Source organism: Cloeon dipterum, chromosome 1 (genome assembly GCF_949628265.1).
Source record: "Cloeon dipterum chromosome 1, ieCloDipt1.1, whole genome shotgun sequence".
NCBI classification, from domain to species: domain Eukaryota; kingdom Metazoa; phylum Arthropoda; class Insecta; order Ephemeroptera; family Baetidae; genus Cloeon; species Cloeon dipterum.
In genome coordinates this window covers 13,056,003-13,075,997 of record NC_088786.1, presented here as the reverse complement: position 1 = coordinate 13,075,997, position 19,995 = coordinate 13,056,003, and the positions used below count along the sequence as shown (strand labels likewise).

General features: G+C 43.8%; 1 protein-coding gene across 12 annotated transcripts in view; it reads right to left on the bottom strand.

The window, feature by feature from the left end:
- Nucleotides 1-19,995, bottom strand: part of dnc (phosphodiesterase dunce) — a 234,198-nt gene that overhangs the window by 14,583 nt on the left and 199,620 nt on the right. The window contains exon 1 of one of the 12 annotated variants that reach the window (XM_065497237.1): nt 16,820-17,045. The exons of 10 other annotated variants lie outside the window; for them this stretch is intronic. In XM_065497237.1, coding sequence (XP_065353309.1) covers nt 16,820-16,993 — 174 coding nt within the window. In that variant the 5' untranslated portion in view covers nt 16,994-17,045. Of the gene's footprint in view, nt 1-3; nt 211-16,819; nt 17,046-19,995 lie in introns of those variants that run through there. One more of the 12 variants, XM_065497238.1, reaches the window with a different exon arrangement.

Genomic DNA, 19,995 nt, shown 5'->3' with positions numbered 1-19,995 from the left:
TACCGTCACGTCCACTAGCATACTGAACCAGGTCAGGTCGGCGAGAGATTCACTTCGAAAAGGCATATTGTCTGTTTTTGAATGCACTGCTAGAAGACACTAAGTCCAGTCACGACACGGGGAAGTGACCTGTCACCGGCGAGTGCATCCACTTCAGGGCTCACAAATTCACAACCGACAGCACGGGCTGAGTCTGAAGCAACACTGGGACTCGAGAGCCGCTGTCTCGCGTATTTGTGAAGCGAGCCTTTTTAGAAACTAAGCCGGCGCTATGTGCGCGCGCACTCTCAGTCACTCAGCGTAAAAAGCAAGCAAAAAGCCCGTGTTGTACAGTGAACATGAATAGCGTCGATTGGCTCTCCCGCTACGAGATGAATAATTTAATTCATTACAACACCTGCCGTGCGCGCGTCGTCGTCTTCTTCTTCAGTGATATCATCAGGTGTGAAATGCAAATACGGAAAGTGGTGCTGTCGATTGCTCTTTTTCGCGACGTGGGCGCTCCTCATTTCTTTGACTACTCTATTTGTACATTGTGCTGCGTGAGGTGCAATTACTGTCGTCGCCGCCGCAGATGCGGTGAGAAATAATGCTAACACGCCCGCGATCGTTAGATGCATTTTTGCAAGCCAAGCGCAATTGTGTGTTGGTGTGCCGAGGTTTTTCTGCACCTGCCAATTAAGACGCGTTGCAAAAGTGCGCTGGTTTGAAAGGGAAGATGGTTGTGAGGCTGATTTCGCAGATTGCGTCAGGTGTAACTAACGATTACTCCTTTATAGCCGGAGTTCGTGTGGGATTTAAATATAATTACGTTTATTTATAAACTACAATCTCTTGGCTCTACAGGGGAGATTGTCGCTTAATCCAGTTTATTTATTTGCTGCCTCATAATCGTTATCATAATGAATAATATAAACTACTCGATAGAAATAATTGACATTTCAATTTTACTACATAAGATAATATTACTCACTAGATTTTTGGTACTTTAATAAATTGATTTATATTAAAAATTCAATGTTCAATAAATAATAATGTTTTTTAAATTAAACAAAAATTAAAATAAAATTGGAACAAAAATTAAATTATATTATAACCCCTCAGTAATATTACGTTTTTTTAATTATCCTTACGTTAGCCATTTTAGGAAGTTATCTTGTGATTTAAATTAAATCGGGCATTGCTCCAAATATTTTTAATGGTTGCTTTTTGCGTCAGTAAAACTATCTGATCCGATAAATTAAATAAGCCTCACACTATAAAACAATATAGCGAGTTGACGCACTTAAATCACCAATTACAGTTGATTTATAAAATGTCCTTTCGATTGTTGGGTCCTTATAAAGATAAGACACTCAGCGTGTAGCCCGAAGTGTATTAAAAACAAACAGTTCTGAGAACGTGTCACTTTTCTGTGCCAACAAAACGAGTCTTGAGAAATTTTAGGGGCACACAAGAGTTGTGCGACTCCGCCTAAACAATCGCGCCAACCTTCCTCTTTCTCTTATCACGAAAAATCCCATTACACACATAAGAGCCGAGCGTTCGCACGGCCAAATCAAACAAAGCGAAAATAGAGCGGAACGCCAGAAGTTTCTCTGAAGTGCCGAGGGAAATGCACGAAGGAAAAAATTCAAGTGCAAACACACGCACGCACTCTTTCACACACACCCATCAGCCCTTTTGTCTGTAAACAGTTGGACGTCGTGCCGCGATCGACGAGGTTTTAATTTTAGCGAGCTGCAAGACGGTAGTACGTGCACCAAGTCACGCCCATGATTCACAGCACCGATTGTGGGTCGTGACATTAGATTCACACGCCGACATAATGCAGTGCTCCTGATAACACGACGCCCTACGCGCCCCTTCGTGCAGCATGTGATGATAAATGATACGAATGTGTGTCCGGTTACTTGATTACTTTGCTCTTTGCTTACTTTGTGTTTGCTAATTCGAGACGATCGACCCTGACGATCGCCAATCAAAATTCATCTGACCATAATTTCCCTCTCGCAGAAGATCGCATAACTCGAGTTTCCTCCTTCATTTCAAAGAGATGAAGCATGCACGTACTAATGTAGCATTGGGAAAATAAACTCATGTTGCTTATAGTTACTGTTTAGAGGCCGTTGGGGAGTAATGAGTTGGAGTTGTCACTTAAGTATAAATACAAATCACATTAATTGCTGGTTGCACCTTCCACTTCCTTTCATCTGAGAAACATGAAGGAATCAACAAATCGACTACAAAATAATTGTCGCGCCGTCATTTTATTTAATTTTTACTTAAATCCTTCAAAAGTGTTTCAAACAGTAAAAAAATTCAAGTTTTTAATTGAACGTGCATTTCTCCACTATGTTCATACATAATTTAGCTTTAGTTTTCATTTTCCTTTAGGAGTCTCCCTTAAACAGTCGTGTCCAAGCGGTGAGATAAAAGGCCGCCAAGACAGCAATGATCGTAATCCGGAGACTAGATTCTAACCACTAAGCTATACATCAGGTAAAAATTTCTCTGCGGGAACTAGTTGTGTCTGAAGTTTCCTAATGTGATTGAAAAATGCAGTGTAAAGAAACAATAGAGGTTATATGGCCAATTAGAGAACGCGATAAACTTGAGCTGGATTTGCATCACACCAGACACTCAAGCGAATCTAACTAAAAACGATAGGTTGCCGCCACAGAGAAAATGCATAATCAGAGCAACCGCATTGAAAGTGTCAATTAATATTCATGACTGAGGTGATTGCCTCCAAGTGCTATCACCTTCCGCAGCAAAACGCACTAATTTGCTCTCTCAATCTATAGAAGCGTGCGATATAACAACACTTTCCACAAATTTCCAATCAATTTCACGTGATTTTGTGTAGATTAGAGCTGAGAGGAAAACGCTCAAATTCTTTCACCTTGCAGCAGGGCGGTGGCAATAGTGTTATTTGCATTGTTGCCATGATCGGGTTGCAATAGCGAGAGACCTTTAATTACTGGGCGGCCGTCAAGCATTAACTGGCAGTTTGTTTGTGATTGTATAATTATTACTAAATTTTAACAGTGCATGTTCACGTTCTTGTGTGCGCGTGGTCAAAACGGCCGATCGAAGCAATAATTAACTCGCCATCAGGATTATGAGCGCTGAGTGCATGACCTCGATGGATTCGGGCGAACATGTCTTAATACAAGCAGGTCATTATACCGATTTTCAATTAAATTTGCGAAGCCAACGAAGGGCACGACACCGTTCTTCGTGCACTCGCGTGTTCATCAGAAGGAAAAGTGCATTAAATTCGTTGAGGTGTGATTCATGAGGTAGAAGAAAAAACGCAACTCATTATTTTATTGCCAAAGGCAAACGTTACAGGGATTACAAATTGAGCAAAAAGTTTGTCGCTCAAGGGAAATTTCGAGTGAATCACTGCACTGATCTATTTCGGTGAATATGTAGTTTTTTTCGAATCCGACATGTGGCGCACAGAAGAAGGAAAAGTCAGCAGCTTCTGAGAAACACCATTGTCACTTGACGTGTGGCTCGGTGTGTGCTTTATGCTAGTACAAATATGACTCGAGGGACGTGAATACTATTGACTCACACATAAGGAAGTATAATATAGAGTTATTGTATATAAAGCTGCCCATGCATGCGTTGGTCCAAAAACTGGAAAAATCTAAATTGTCCTTTTACATTTATTCATTTTTTTTATTTATATGGTGTACGTTTTGGCTCGTACAGAGATCATTTGGAGCTTTATTTGTGGTTGAAAATTGGGTTCTCATTCTCTCGAAAGTACGTGTAAAAATATGCATCTAAATGTTTGCTAAAATGTGGTTCAACTGAATTTTAATTAGAATAAATTCTTTCGGCATTCTGTTAAACCTTTGCCTTGCATTGTTGAGTGCACGTTGCAATGTGAGATCCGAGCGATGTTTAGGAGCTGATTTGACTCTCCTGCATTACAATGACGAATGCATTCGAACATGGATGGATTTTTCGAAAGCTTTTCAACTCGCTACTTGCTGGTTTGCACATTTCCAGCATGCGTGAATCAATTTCACGGTACGAACGTCTTGCGTTTCAAAATAGACCCCAGCATGGGGACAGTAACACGATCTTTTGGACTGGACTTCCTGCAATGACATCCGTGCACCCATGTTATTCGTTCGCGATGTTATTGAGACGCGGAGTTTTCGCGAGTTCTTCGATATCAGGGGATAGTCCATCATAAAAGGGGTAACCGATCGATATAAAATGTATTTCCAAGGTTTGTGGATTAAACGATAATATTTACTCATGCATGTCTGAAAGAATTCCAGAGAATTTACCTTATTTACTCTCTTGTGAGTTTCAACAAATTTAAATTAAAAAGCTTTATTTATCAACCGCTATGTTGGCAACTTAAACAAAAGCTGATCGATTTGGCTGAGAGATTACTGTTTGGGTTGTTTTCAGAGACGGAAACACAATCGGTCATGTGAGAAACAATGAAACTCGGATTTCAATAATAAAAAGAGGCTGCAAACCAGTACCCCCACGTCTGCGGCGAGTGGAGTGCAACTCTCTCGGGATTGTCGCGCCCACAAACGGACGGTGAGCGGCCGAAAAAGGCTCGGCAGGCCAATGGGAAGCCTTAAAAGGACCACGCGTCTCTCGATAGTTTGTTGTATATTTGACTCGGCGCTGCTCTCTCATTACAAGTGCTATAAAAGTAATTGCTCTTTGGGTTAAGCGCACATGCAGACAGCGATCGTTATTTTTATTGGGACGTGAGCGCCGCGTGATTGGCACAATAAATAAATCTCTCGGTGCAGAGATCTCGGGAGAACGATTACACAACGTGATTCACTCCAATTGCTGTTGAGATCGCCAGACTGGAAATAATAAGGAGCAGAGAAGATTGCGTTGAAGTATTTCCGAGCCGAATCCCGAACGCTCAAATATTTTGCTCCTCTATACCTTCATTCCAAATACATCGAAGCGACAATTTTTTATGCTTCTGAGAAGCGCAGAATTCTCCTCAAAATCAACTTTGTGAGCGCTCTTCTGGGAAAAAGCATCAAGCGTATAGCTTCTGTGCTATGAAGTTTAAAGCAGCAAGCTAAAATCTTTCAGCATGGGCACGTCAAGAGTGTACTCAAACAAAGCGGAAAGTTTACAACGAACTCAGCCCGCATGCAAAAGGAGGATGAAAAGATTGATTTTTATATAACCGTGACTACTATGCAAGTCTTAAAAATGGTGCTTCCGTGTTCTTTTTTACATTTTGATCGAAAAAGGACAAGCTAGCTAAATATATACATATTTATCAGGTTAGAAACATATTAAGGTAAATTTAGAAATTAATCCTGAAATACATTTTTGATATAGCTGGAACATGCTGCCACCTATCAAAATAAAGATAATCAGGAGTCTGAGTAATGGAGTAAGTACGCGTGTGTGTATAATTTCAACGCTCTCCCAGAAAAGCTCATTTCACAATGAAAACTGACAGCACCCTTCTGGACAAGGGTCGATAAGGGACCAGGTACGTCCCCGGGACAACCTTTAGTACAAGGCGTGTTCCGCTACAACATTGGCGACGAGGAAATTACGAATTTCATACGGCGTGTAACAGATCGTTCCAGAAACCAAGATGGCGAGCGACCAAAGTGCAACTGATGGGAATGCCGGGCGGTCATCCTTTGCTAACGACAGGCCGCGAATCAGCCCATTTAACCCCGAGGAGGATGTCTCTTTCTCCGACTACCTGCAAAGGTGGGACATTTACTTTCTGACCCGCGGCATCAAGGATGACAGCGTGAAGCGGAACATTTTCGTCGATAATCAAGACAATAAAACTTTCCGCGTCATCTTGAAAATGTGTGCGGGAAACAAAATTGCAGAAGTGTCATACAAAGAAATCACTTCTAGAATGGCCGCCTATTATCAGCGAGCCGAGCCCCACCAGGTCGTCTACATCGACAAGTTCTTCCGGCGAGTGCAGCAGGAAAACGAGCCAACGGCGGAGTTCATCGCTGATCTGCTGGAGCTGAATGCAAAGGCTGGCCTGGACGACCTGGAGGATCGGGTAATCGTCCCAAAAATCATTTCAGGTCTGCGGAATATGGAAATCCGCAAGAAACTGTTGGCCAAAGACTCGGATACCCTTACCTTGAAATACGTCAAGTCCTATATTGCGGCCCATGATCAAGCCGACGAGTGCTCTGCTGCGCTGGCCAAACAAGAGGCCAGCGATCTTAATAGAGTTGGGCGTTCAAAAGGGCGTAGCTTCAAGCGTAAAGACAATGTCAAGCAAGACAAGCGTGACGATGGGAAGACGCAAAAACCAATTGAGTGCTTCTGCTGCGGAAAATCTGGACATGCCCGCAGCCAATGCAGCCTTCTTAAAACAGCCCAATGCAAGTGGTGCAATCGCCCTGGACACGTCGAAGCGGCGTGTTTCATTAAGAAGAAGCAGAAAGGGAAAAGTCAAGCTAATTATGTCAACGTAGAAGACGTTGATGAAGGCGACTCTGGAGGGGAGGAGCTGGCGGGAGCTGTTGTCAATCACCTCCTGCAAATTCAACATGTCCTACCTGACAAGACTGCTGAGAAAAAGGTGCTGTTGAGTATCAGAGTCAATGGTAGAAAGCTGAAGCTTGAGGTTGACAGTGGAGCCACTTATTCATTGATTGGGTGGTCCACTTTTAAGAGCTTCTTCCCTGATGAATCTGCATTGCGCCCTACATCGATCAGGATGACAGCCTGGGGCCAAAAGCAAGAAATTGCTGCCGCAGGAAAGGTGAGCTTGCACTTGGAACCGAAAGGGTTGCCAGCGGTAGACCTAGACCTCCTGGTGATGGCCAAGGACGGACCGTCCTTGTTGGGCCGCAACTGGTTTAAGGCTCTCGGCATCAAAGTTTTGGTGCCTGGCCTCAAAGAAGGCGAGGCTGTGAGCAAGTGCAGTTCTCGTAGTGAAGAAATGATAGGCAAGGTCTTGAAAATGACTGCAATTCCCGAGGAGTACAAAGATCTAGCCAAGGTGTTCACCCCTGAGTTGGGCACATTTAAGGGTGCACCAGTGAGTATTCCGTTAAAGAAAGACGCAGTTCCGGTGCATTTGCCCGCCCGTACCGTGCCGTACGGATTGAGAGACACTGCTACTGAAGTGCTTAAGGCCCTAGAGAAGAACAGGGTCATTGAAAAGGTGCTGTTTAGTCAGTGGGCTACGCCGGCTGTGTGGGTGAAGAAAACCGACGGCTCCCTTCGTTTCTGTGCTGACTACAGTGCAACTGTAAACCCGGCCTGTGAAATGGCATCGACGCCGATTCCGTCGGTGGACGACCTGCTGGCCCAGGTCCAGCCTGGCTACGTGTATACCAAGTTGGATCTTTTGGATGCCTTCTTGCAGTTGAAGGTTGATGAAGAATCGTCGAAAGTCTTGACAGTCAACACCCACTGTGGACTCTACCGTTTCCTGAGGCTTCCCCCAGGTTTGTCAGTGTGTCCAGCAATTTTCCAAAATGCGATTAAAAATTTAGTTGCTCACTTGAAGGGGGTCTTCGTCTATTTTGATGATTTGCTGGTCTTTGCCCCATCAAAAGAAAAGTTAATTACGCTTACGCGCTCAGTCCTGAAGATCTTTCTGGAAAATGGCCTGCGCGTGAAACTCAGCAAGTGTGCTTTCTGTGTTACAGAGCTGGAATATTTGGGGTTTAAATTGACCCCTAAGGGCGTGAAACCTACCGAGGACAAGCTCAAGGCGCTTCGGGAAATGCCGCCTGTGACCTCAAAGGAGGACCTGATGGCCCTCCTAGGCTTCATTAACTACTACGACAGGTTCATCCAAAACAAAGCAGCCATCCTCGCACCTGTGTACAAACTGTTGAGGAAGGATGTACCTTTTGAGTGGACCAGGGAGTGTGACGACGCTCTGGAGCAGGTAAAGCGCTGTTTACTGTCAAAATTGGCGCTGACTTGTTACAACTCCCAGAAACCCCTGAGAATCTCGTGTGATGCAAGCAGACGTGGATTAGGTGCCGTACTCAGCCATGTCGAGGACGACAAAGAACTGCCTATCATGTTTGCATCGCGAACTCTGCAGAAGGCAGAGTGCAACTACTCTCAGATCGAGCTTGAGGCCTTGGCGGTCGTATGGAGCATTAAGAAATTTAAAAAGTACGTTTGGGGTAGGACATTTGAAGTCATTACAGACCACAAACCGCTCCTAAGCGTGTTTGGGAAGGGAAAACCCATGTCTGAAGACCTGCCATCAAAACTGATTAGATACTGTATTTTCCTGAGGGATTTCGATTTTGTCATCAAGTTCAAACCTGGAAAACAGCATTCTAATGCGGACGCTTTGTCTAGGCTTCCACTGCCTGGTGAGAAGGTGCTTGAAGATGATGAAGAGGCAGCGCAAGTCGCCTTTATGAACGTCGCTAGCGGTGCCCAAATCGTCGACCTTGAACGGCTGCAGCAAATGACAGCTTTGGATCCGTCGCTGCAGCAACTGAAAACCTACCTTCTCAAAGGTAAAAGCCCAGAGAGTCTTCCTAACGACTTATTGGAGTACAAGAAAAGATGGCCGAGCTTGAAGTTCTGCAACGGAATTGTCCTTTTTTCAGACCGGGCAGTCGTACCTGCGGCACTCAGACCTGAAATCGTGGCGCTCCTTCACCTGAACCATTTTGGCCAGAGCAAGATGAAAACCTTGGCAAGACAATATTTTTACTGGCCACACATGGATAGTGCCATCGAGGAGGTTTGCCAGTCATGCCAGCCCTGCAGTCTTTTCAACAAGGCTCCCCCAAAGGCACAAGTGATTCCTTGGTCTGTTCCTTGCAGGCCATGGGGCAGGGTCCACCTCGATTTCTTCGAGGTCCGTCGTGGTAAAACCTTCATTGTAGCTGCAGATGGTCTGTCTGGCTGGTTGGACGCAGAACAAACCAAAAACATGGAAGCCGAGACGGCAATCCAGTTCTGCAGGAAGCTTTTTAGGGTCCAGGGTCTGTGTGATACCCTTGTTGCAGACAATGGACCCGGATTCAGGGCAGAAGCTTTCAAGCAATTCTGCAGGAGAAATTCGGTCAACCTAATTTTTGCGCCTCCGTACAGCCCGCAGACGAATGGTGTTGCTGAACGCGGGGTGCAGACAGTGAAAAGCTTCCTTAAAAAAATCCCAGAGAGCAAGTGGAGTGCCTGCTTGGACAGTTTCCTGCTGGGGCACAATTCAACACCTCATTCGACCACTGGTGTTGCTCCTGCTGAATTTAATTTGGGAAGACGACCAGTCACGGTGCTCACCAAGACCCAGCACGTGCAGGACCTACAGAGAAGAGGAGTGGAAAGGGAGAAGAAGATGTTGCAGGCAACCACAAAGTTGGCCTATGAGCCTGCAGAAAAGCAGCCTATCACCATCAGGAGCTACCGGGACCCGAAGATCAAATGGGAACAGGCTCAATTTTCCAAATTCCTAGGTCCACGACGAGTCCTGGCTGAGACGTCGGAGGGTCAGGTTCAAAGGCATGTGGATCAGGTTAAGCTGAGAGCAGGCGCCTCAACTGTGCTGGAAGCCCCGGTCGAATACGACGCTGATGTCACTTCGGCGCCGACCGACAAGTCGCCTGACTGCACCTCGCCTACAAAGGTGCCATCTCCTATGCGTTTGAGGCCGAGGATTCAAAGCAGAAGGGAGGAAAGGAGAGAAAATCTGGCTGGAGAGCCGCAGAGGCTACCACCTGACCTACTACCTGAGCAGCACGAGGATAAATCCAGCAGTGCAGCTGTAACCTCAAGTCCATTGACTCCAACTCTAAGAAGGTCATCAAGAGTGACCAAAGTTCCCAAGAAGTTGGAAGATTTTGTGTTAAAGTAAGTGCGCCAATTCAGTTTGATTTTCCTTTTCCATATTTCAGTCGAAAGTGAAAGTGAATTATTTGTTGTATTCAAGCAAAACCTCAAGTCTATTAAATTGTCAATTAATTAAATTGTGCAGCAAGAAAAACCTCAAGTGCAAACAAGAGATGTATATTTAATTATGTTAAGCAAGAAACAGCAAGACTAATAATTGTGATTAACTGAACGTGAACTCCTCCAAAGTACAAATTTCCAAGTAATTAAATTAAATTAATGTTAATCTCAGAGGGGAGGAATTGATATAGCTGGAACATGCTGCCACCTATCAAAATAAAGATAATCAGGAGTCTGAGTAATGGAGTAAGTACGCGTGTGTGTATAATTTCAACGCTCTCCCAGAAAAGCTCATTTCACAATGAAAACTGACAGCACCCTTCTGGACAAGGGTCGATAAGGGACCAGGTACGTCCCCGGGACAACCTTTAGTACAAGGCGTGTTCCGCTACAACAATTTTTATGTCCCAAATTATTTTTATTTCCTTCAATGCTAGCCGAACAATCCAAGGAAAAAATCAATACCATAATATTTAAAAATATTTTTCCTTTTAAACGTCTTAAGATTTTATCACTGGGACTCATTTTTATAAAATCAAATTGGATTTAATTTAAACATAGATGAATTAGAATTGACGCTACGCGGAAAATGCGATAGATTTAAAATAAAGGACAACATTTATACAGTGACTGATTTAACATTTTCAGGGAATGAACTATATTGACTCAAAAAATACACTGTATTAATATAATGTAAGAGGTTCAATGCAGCTGAAATTTCGGAAAACTGCCTCCTTTCGATACTCAACATCATCGAAAAGCTGATTTCCGAATCTGCGCCTCCCAACGAATGCGACGGAGAAGGAAAAAAAGCGTCACTCGCACCGGTGCGCGAAAATTTCGTAATTAAATCTTCGGGTCGACAGCGGCTCTTGGCAAAGGTTCGCTCAGCAGCGATATGAAAAGAGCGTTTGCCTCGATTTGTCTTGGTGGAAATAGGCAGCCGCTGGCGCCACTCGGCCCGAATCAAGTGGGTGGCAACGAGCTGTCGCGCACTCGATTTCTCGTTGGCCGGCCGGCCGGCTGGCCGCCTTTGACGCCGACCAGATTTTTGCGCCGAATTCCGTCATACTGATTTACAACTGCTGTGCCCACGGGCGCTCGGAGAACGGATTTGCCGCCAAACTGGTTGTTTTTGCGCATCGCTGCCACTGGAAAGTTTATTTTGGAGCGTGTGCATATTATTGTTCTGCGAAGGCGCTGCGCGCGCGTTAAAATTAGGCGCTGAGTTTTGCTCTCTCGCGTCACAAGTGTTTTCGATGCGGCTTGCCGCAAAAATTCAGAGCAATTTTACTTTTTATCTCAGCAAGCAACAATAGACGACTCCTTGACCTATTTTTGACTTCAAACCGTCACTAGTGACTTATTTTCCTAGACTATTACGCCTCAAAATATTGCATGTTAATGATATCACTGTATTGCTTGATAAGAACCAGAAACTTCCTGTATCTACCTCCAAATTTATTAGCATAGTCCTATTTGCTAATAACAAAAAAAAACGGATGTTGCCATTTACGATCTATTTTCACCCAGATCCGTGCGCCGACCCCCTAGTGGGGTATGCAAATACGAACCACCGATCAAGATTAGCATAATTACCATTTTCTATTACCGTCACTTTCCTGCTAGACGACGCACGCTAATTAAAGCAAGCGTTGGTTTATTTTCGCAGCAACGTTGCGGTAATTTTAATTCCAGCAATAATAATTGAATGCGGCACGAGAAGACTGCGTTCCCAAAATAAATCTCCGACCGACTGAGCAGTTGAGTAAGCAAACACACGGGCGACGATTATCACACACGAGGAAATGCGCACACAGCTCAATCGGCACGGGCGAAAATTAAACAAGCTCACAATATTGGACGCGCAAAGGGTTGACGAAAGAGGCACGGACACTGGAAATACTCTTTGGCAGAGAGGAATTGACCGACTTATTAGCTTTCCATTTCTCACGCCTAATTGCGTTTAAAGTGCTCTGTTTGAAAATGTTACTGATCTGCCTCAACCGTGGCAAAGTTCAAACATTTTAATCCATATACAGCAATGACATATGAGGGCCAAGAGAAGGTAGTGATAGGACGTGATAATTTTGGAGCGATATTAACAATAATATTTGCTATTCATATCCTACACAAAGTTTATTTCTCTGATTTCATGAATATTTGAAGACCAATCACTATTTCACTATTTCATGGGGGTTGAAACCCTTTGAAATCATAGATTGAAAACGTGTCCTATCCCGACAGAGTTGGAACTCGTGCACTACTCATGCCAAGGAATGAAGTGGGGGTAAATTTAGAAGACGTGCGACTAATATTAGACATCGCCGCCGTGAATGGGCGAGGAAAATGCCAACAGCTCTCTCACAATATTCTCTTCCTCAAGGTTGAGCAAAAATTTAAAAGCACGTGACAGACGTTTTGCATAAATTTAATAATTTAAATTCCTCCGTGGCGCCTATTTTGAGTCACGCGTGCCAATTGGGAGTGAAAAATTTGGCACGCACCGCCAATAAGTCCACCGGGAGAGCTTCTGCTGACAGATTTTGAAAGGGGCGCGAGCCAACTCGATTTATGGCACTTTCTGGCGGAAGCAAAGGGCCGTCTGCTCCTCCGCTTACTTTCTCGCAGTACAGTCTAGATTTAATAAAGAAGATGGAGAAGTGAGATTGCCTACTTTCAACCGTGACCCTCGGCAGTGAATTTAGCTAAGAATCACTTTTTTGCGAAGAGTGAGAATTTAGATCAAGGCACTTGCAGATGATGCGGGTGGCAAATTTATGGCAAACACTTAAGGTTTAAGCACAAACTTTGTATTTTAACGAGACATTCACCTTCAAATGCAACTTTGATGCTACATCAGGTTTCTGAGAACTCGATATAATTAGAGTCTATAAATAGCTAAAAATTCCAGCCATGCGTTAGAAACGCTTTTGGATCCTTTCACCCTCAAGTCAAAGTGGTGCCAAATGGTGCGAGGATGTTGGAGATTGTCACCGTCCGTCGGAATTGCTATGCATTAATCTAGAATGCGTGCGTTGCTCGACGGTTGTGTCACAAACACCCTCAGCGCGTTCCAAAGCGACAGATAGATCTGATTTTGTCGGATCACGCTGCAAAGAAGCGAGTGTGTGTAAAATTAGCTTTTGGATCCTTCGGACAACAGTTTGCAACACGTGCTCTCAGCGAACAAGATGAGTTATCGCAAGTTAAACCGAGCTATTTAAACCTCTGCTGCCCACGTACGCGTCGCAATGGCCCTATTGTCGGTTGCTAGCACTTGCGGGTGGACTAATTTACGGGCGTGTTGTTGTCATAAGCGTATAGCTTGACCCAATCTCTCTGGAGCCAGCGGCGCGGTGGCGCAGAGAGAACGCGGAGCGAAAAAGTGTAAATATTGAAGCGGCAGACGTGTAAATCTCTTTTCTCTTAATCGCTTTCGTCTGCTGCGCAGTTTTGCGCCACACAATGCCGCACATTATTCGTCTAGCGGCAACATTTTAGTTTAAATTGCACGCTTGACATTGGGAGGAGCAAACTAATTTGGGCAGCTAAAAATACATTTCAAAGGGGAATGGATCAGGTATAATTGTTTGACGGAATAATAATTTGTAGCTTTGGCTGTGATTCAAAAGTAAAAACAAACAAAGAAGAATGACTGATTCAACAAAACACACAGATTGCAGTGCATTTTGCAAGTGATTGATAAAGTTTTATTTGAATCCATCCATGCAGATTTAATCAGCCACTAAAATCACTGTTGATTATGAATTACTAGAAACTGTTTAGACAAAACATTATGGAATTCTGTGAGGAAAAGGAAAATAATTTTGGCCACTATAATAAAAGCTATGCACGAAACTAGATTTTGTTTATCAGCGACATTCTCTGTTTCCCTTTCTATTCTGTTTGCTTTTGATGCAATCACATTTCACCATGAGGAGAAAGAGGAAGTAATAAAAGTATACTTTTATTCTGACTTTAAACTTGGCTTTTGTTCAATTTTAAATTGCTATAAATCACCAAAAAAATATAATTTGAAGGAAACGGAGATAAAGAGATCGGTTCGCTTTCGTGGCATTGCCCGGAGTAAGCAGAAATATTTGAATTGCTGGCTGCTCCAAATGTATACACACACACACTGTGAGCACGTATATCATCCATTACGGCTCTCGCGTTCTTTACCATCTTGATTGCCAACTGGGCGCTTGCTTCTGCATTCATAACCATGGCTACGCGTGGACGTCACCGTCGCGCGGAATTGATTTTCCGAAGCCTCTCTCATTAAAACAACACACGCGAAAACGTCGCGTGGCGTAAGGAGTAAGACAAATGCGGCAATTATGCATACAGCACATGCTATCGATCGTCGTAGTAAGCCACTCACGCGGAATTCCTGCTCTCGCTTCGGGCAAAAATAGGTGTCTGTTGGACACGTTGCAATTAAAATGTCACGCGGAGAAGGTCAAAATTATTATGATAATTTAATTTCCAACATTTATATCTCTAATCGGAACATAAAATTATGATAAACAGCGCATATTTATCGATTTTCTGTTTTTACGCGTAAGAGCGAAATCAACGGTGTTAATATTAAAGTATCAACACATGCATGAATTGTGTTGCTTTAGCCTTGGTATCTGTCTGTGCTTCCAGTAAGTTGAGAGAAATATTATAAAAAAATATATTAATTTAGCAGGGTTTCCTCTTCATTAAATATCTATCAGATTTTAAAACTGTGTAAACAGTTAAATTTAAAAAAATTGGGGCCATTAGAAATTCAATTTGTTTCTACCTTAGTCTATATAATATGGAAAATACCATTAAGTTAGCATATATCAATATTTTGTTGCAGGCGTTTTTATGAATGAGTCAGTTTGCGATCGCGCGCTTTCGGCCTTTCTCATCACCGTTGTTGCTGGTGATGGTGGTCTTATTAGCATAGTGGTTCAGTCAGCATGACTGGAGAGTGCGTCCGAGTGGGCTCGACGGCGGCGCTGACTCGGCGAAAGCTGCGCGAGTCAAGGGGCCGCTCGGCCGCCTTTGAGTGCATAGGTAAAAGGTACTCGTGTGGCCCGAGACAAAACCAACCCCCTCGCGGCCTCCCCCTCGATTTCTGCTGCTGGCATTTCCGCCAATTAAGCGTTTTTGATGAGCCACGCACAAGAATATCGCGATCATGTATCGGTTTCGAAAACGCACACAAATTTAACCTGAAATAGGCAGAAAGAGGGTAGGCACCATCGCTAATTCAGGAATATGATGCTTGCGGGGAATGAAGAAATGAGACCAGAGAGCCACCGCGGGAATTTCTTTCCCTCGTGGCTACTTTCGCTCGGCCAGTGTGGCAGCTGCGGCGGCTAATTGGACCCAGAGCACTGTTATTTTCATCTTAATTAGAACCCTGCTTTTATGCAATTTAGGGATCTCTGAAGGAAAACTAAATTTGGTAAATTTGTAAATAATTTTATCATTGCTTGCTTTTTTACCAATATTGCATTAACCAATTTTTAAACCATGAAGCATTATGAAATCTTCATATTCAATTTTGTATGCAATAGATTTAAAAAAATAATTCTTGCTGAAAGTATGGTATTAATTCCTTAACGATTAATTTTTTTTTAATCTTCCGGGTGAATGTTAATGAAAAAAAAACAATAGGGCAGAGTTTGTAAAATAAAAATCTTAGGGTCTGCACCCAATTAATGAAAGCTCAAACCCACAAAAAATATTTTACTGCCGGCTCAATTTGTCGAGTTTGCATAATTTCGTGCACACACCCACACTTTTAAATGAAATGAGCGAGCTGCGGCGTGGCGGCCTGCGCTGCACCTTAATTGGACTTATAGGGCAGAGCCGCTCTCCGTGGAATGAAAATTATTACGTGTGTACAAAATCAGCAGTCGTGCTGGTGTAGCTTGCTCGTTATTTCGATGCAGGGAAAGCAGCAGACGAGCGCGCTGTGACGCGCAACAGCTAGGGTCTCTCTTCTTTTTGTGTTTAATCTGGGCGTGCGGAGACGGAAGGCGGATGTTAACGAGCTCTGTTTTTACAACTTTTTGTCCTCGCTCGCGCGCCATGGGCCATTCCGGCATGTAACGTCAGCCACGAAAACGCAGTTCGCATTTTGATGCGTATGACGTTAAGATTATGCACGCTGGCCACTAGATAATTATACGCTGCGTTTGACAGCCCGCAAAAACACTCCAGTTTGGTGGCGTTTGGGCGTGTTCAGACCTTTCCATGGCGATTTCATTCTGGAAACTGCCAATTCAGATGTAAAAAAGTGGTTTACGATGGAATAAAAGTGTTTGTAACATACCCAAAAAATTTCAAGGGCTTTTTTGTATTTTAAACCATTGCAATATCATATCCGGCTGTTTTGGTGGCACAAATTTTACTCCAGAAAATAATTATTCAGCAAAAGAAAAATAATTAACTTGTTTATTTTTTCCGCATGCTTGTAAAAAGATTGACACGTCTTTCTTTAAATAGTTTGTTTTTGACTGTTTTAAACACGGGCCCTTTTAATTCATGTTTGCATTTGCATCAAGTGAAACTTGAGCTTCTACTTCTATTATTTTCGATATTTTTATTTTACATGCTCTGCAACTACGGTCGACAATATCTACGTGACAATGGTGGCGTGTGTCTCATGTAGAGCGAAAATATTCAATCTGAACAGAGGAAGCGAGTGCAAAGAAATACGCGACCGATCGAGCCCTAATCTCGATGGCGATTTGCAAGCGTCGCAGACCGTTAAATCCGCAATGCACCTAACCCGGCACGGCCTCTAATAATCCTATGTCTCTGTGTGTGAGAAACTAACCGTCAGGAGTGCAAAATCGGCTTAGCGATCGGCAAAACAAACGCTCACCTTGCGCTTCCTCAAGTACCGCGCGATGAACGACATGCTGTTCTCGCTAAGGTTGTCGGTGCTGTTGTTGTTGTTGCTTAGTAGGATCGGATCCGAGTTATTGTTGTCGACACTGGACGCACAGCAGCATTTTCTCATCTCGAGCGGAAACCTCATATTCGGCGTGATTTTCATCTGGCCTGCAGCGGCGGCAGCATCCCCACGAACACGATCCCGCCGTCGGCAGCACGCGAGATATTCTGCGCGCCTCCGTCATGGAGGCGCATATCGTGAGGCCCCGCGCACGAGCGAGTCTCGCGATGGGCCTGCGCCCGGTGGCCCTCCACTACGTCACCGCGGGGCTCGACCGCCGGTGCACTTGACGTCATCGACGCTATCGACCCACCCCTGGCCACATGCAGATTGATTATATAGGGGCAGACGCGCCGTTTTCCGCCACCTTTTAATTGGGCCAATCACGACCGAGCCAAGGGACATTTGGTTAAATTGCTCCCAGGCCACGTTAGAAAAATTGCCTCTGCTCTCGGATTAATTCAATGGAGAGGCAGAGAGTCCTCTCTTGATGCCGGCGTTTTAATATGGCTGTGCAAGACTTCTGCTAAGTCGCAGAAATAAAATGTGTTAATGGTGTTGGAAATGAAAACGTAAATACAAGCAAGTCAAGCAGCTGCACTCGCTATTCAAAACGCTGGGAATCCTTATTACAGTGACGAATATGAGCACGAAGATCACAATAAAGTGGCAAATTTGAGGCAAAATCTGCAAAAGTCACATAATGTTTGACAAACAAACGAAGCTGGAAACCCAACGAGATTTATGTAATAAAAGTTTACCATGAATGATTTTCATTTATCTATAGACGCATGCATTTCATAATAATATAATACTTTTTTAAATTACCGGCTTTTGCCTGGAGGCTCTAATTTTTTATCTCCTTTTTACATGCAGAAATTCAAACTGCTTTGGCGCAGTTCAAAATAATTGTATATCGGAATAAATGGACTAAGCGCAATCAGTCACTCATTTAAAATTTATAATGATTCAAATATATGTTGCAAGCCCAATGATTTTCAGCACTATTGGATCAGTATAGGTTTAGCTAGAAAACGGAATGATAATTCATGACTTTACCCCTGCATCAAAGGACGCAAAAAATAACGAAGTTTCTCAACCCTGCATTTATTAAGAAAATTTCAAGTTCATGAAATGCAATACAGTCCAATGACTTTGTGTTTCCAGAACAATGACGTGTCAAGCATCGATGAGATCGCTAAACCCTCATGATCTTGACCGATTTCAAGCAAGAAATGCCAGAGAAGGGTGCAAAAAACCTTTGAAAATCAAGAAGCAGCTTCTCTGACTTGCGAGATTCTTGTGCTCTTCGAAGTTTTTGCTGCTCGCAAGGTCGCCAACTCCAGTTAGGTCGTTTGCTGTTTTTTTTTGCATGCAAATCGCGCTGTTATGTAACGAGATGTCCACGCTGCTTTGTGTGCGTGCACCGGTGGACCCGTAATGACAGAGAGTGACGCATCATCTTTTAGCTCGACTACAACTTGCTTAAATCTGTGCATAATTACAATAGCTGGGGCTTTTTAGCAAACACAATGACTCCACGCGCGGCTTGTCACGCCCATAGGCTTTTACATTATCGTCGTAAAGTGCTACTTGGCCTTTGACCTTCCCATGGTCTCTTTTAATTTGCACCGCGTTGCGATTTTCCTGGCGTGCAAAGCGGCGCGTCTCGCGGCGCCGACATTCACTTTCCTCACCACATAGCTGTCCTTTGAAACCGTATTTGACCAATGGTTAGAAAGGCTTTCACGAATTACTCACTTATGTTACGCTTTTTTAAGGAGCACAATTGCATCAGTTTAAAGCGAACCTTGCCACACGTACTCATTTTAAAATCTCTTCAGACGTTCAACTGTAGACTGAGTTGGATGCTAATTTATGACACATTATTTGATGTCTGCTTCATTTATACGTATTGAAATATGATAGGAACCTACCATATTGAGAAACCGTTTTTAGCCTCGGAGGTACAAAATAAAAGAAAAAAAATACCGTAAACATTTTTTCTGATTTTCCGTGCCCTAAAACCCAACAATGAAACTTTTATGTAGCACTTTGGAGGCAACAAATTGCCTTAAAATCACCCCAAAAACATAGCAGCCCGGCACTTTCTGAGCTTTTATCGACGGTGAACGTCTTAAGCTGGCCGATTATCGAGCGTTCGCGACGTGCGTAACAACGGAAGCGGATTACACAAGAGCGCGGCGTGACTCGAATTTCCCGTGTCCGGCAATTCGATAGAGCAAGCGCGTGTATATGTGTGTGTGCGAAATGTCAGCAACGGGACAATGTGTGTATTTTTGAAGCGCCTGTAATTTGACGGAAGGGCAGACGGTGACGTCGGCCGTGACGTCACGTGGAAAATTGCCGCAGTGCTAGAGAGTATTAGTTTCTTCTTGCGCTCTCTCCCACACTCTACACACAGTGCCAGGGGCGTACGTGGGGGCAGCGGCGTAAGCATTCGCGACGATCGTCTGCCACGGAGAAAAATCGAATTCAACGGCGCAAACCCTTAATCATGCCCCGCCCGACAGCCTTAGTTGATAAAAAGAGCGTTCCAGAAACAATTCTTAACCAGAAGGCAACGGGGAAATGTGGATACATAGTGTGCAACTGCGAAGATGATAACGTAATCAAATGACATAGCATTAATTTATGAATTCCATTTTTCCACTCTGTATAATATCCAGAAAATATTTCGTTTGCATTGGAGAGTGGTGTTCGTGTAGTGGAGCTTTTGAATCAAACTCGATTTTCATCCAATTCCACGTTTAATAGGTCGCAAATTTAACTCAAAGGCAAACACACACGCGCTTGATTTGGTTTTGAGGCACGCACTACCAACCTGAAAGGAGTTTCCTCGTGTTTACTGAGCCCAGCGGTGCTTCTCTCCATTCCGCCGACAATTCCAACCTCCGCCTGCTAGATATATGGCAGAATTTTCCGCGAGCCCGTTTCTCCGTTCGCGCGGTATGCTCCATACTCAAATTTATTAACGGCGCTCTCGACTGGAGCAGCAGAAGTCGTGAATCTCGGGCTGCATTCAAGTTCTTCTGGGAAAACGGCCGACTCCTTCTTCCGGTCGCTTGACTTTTGTTATGAGA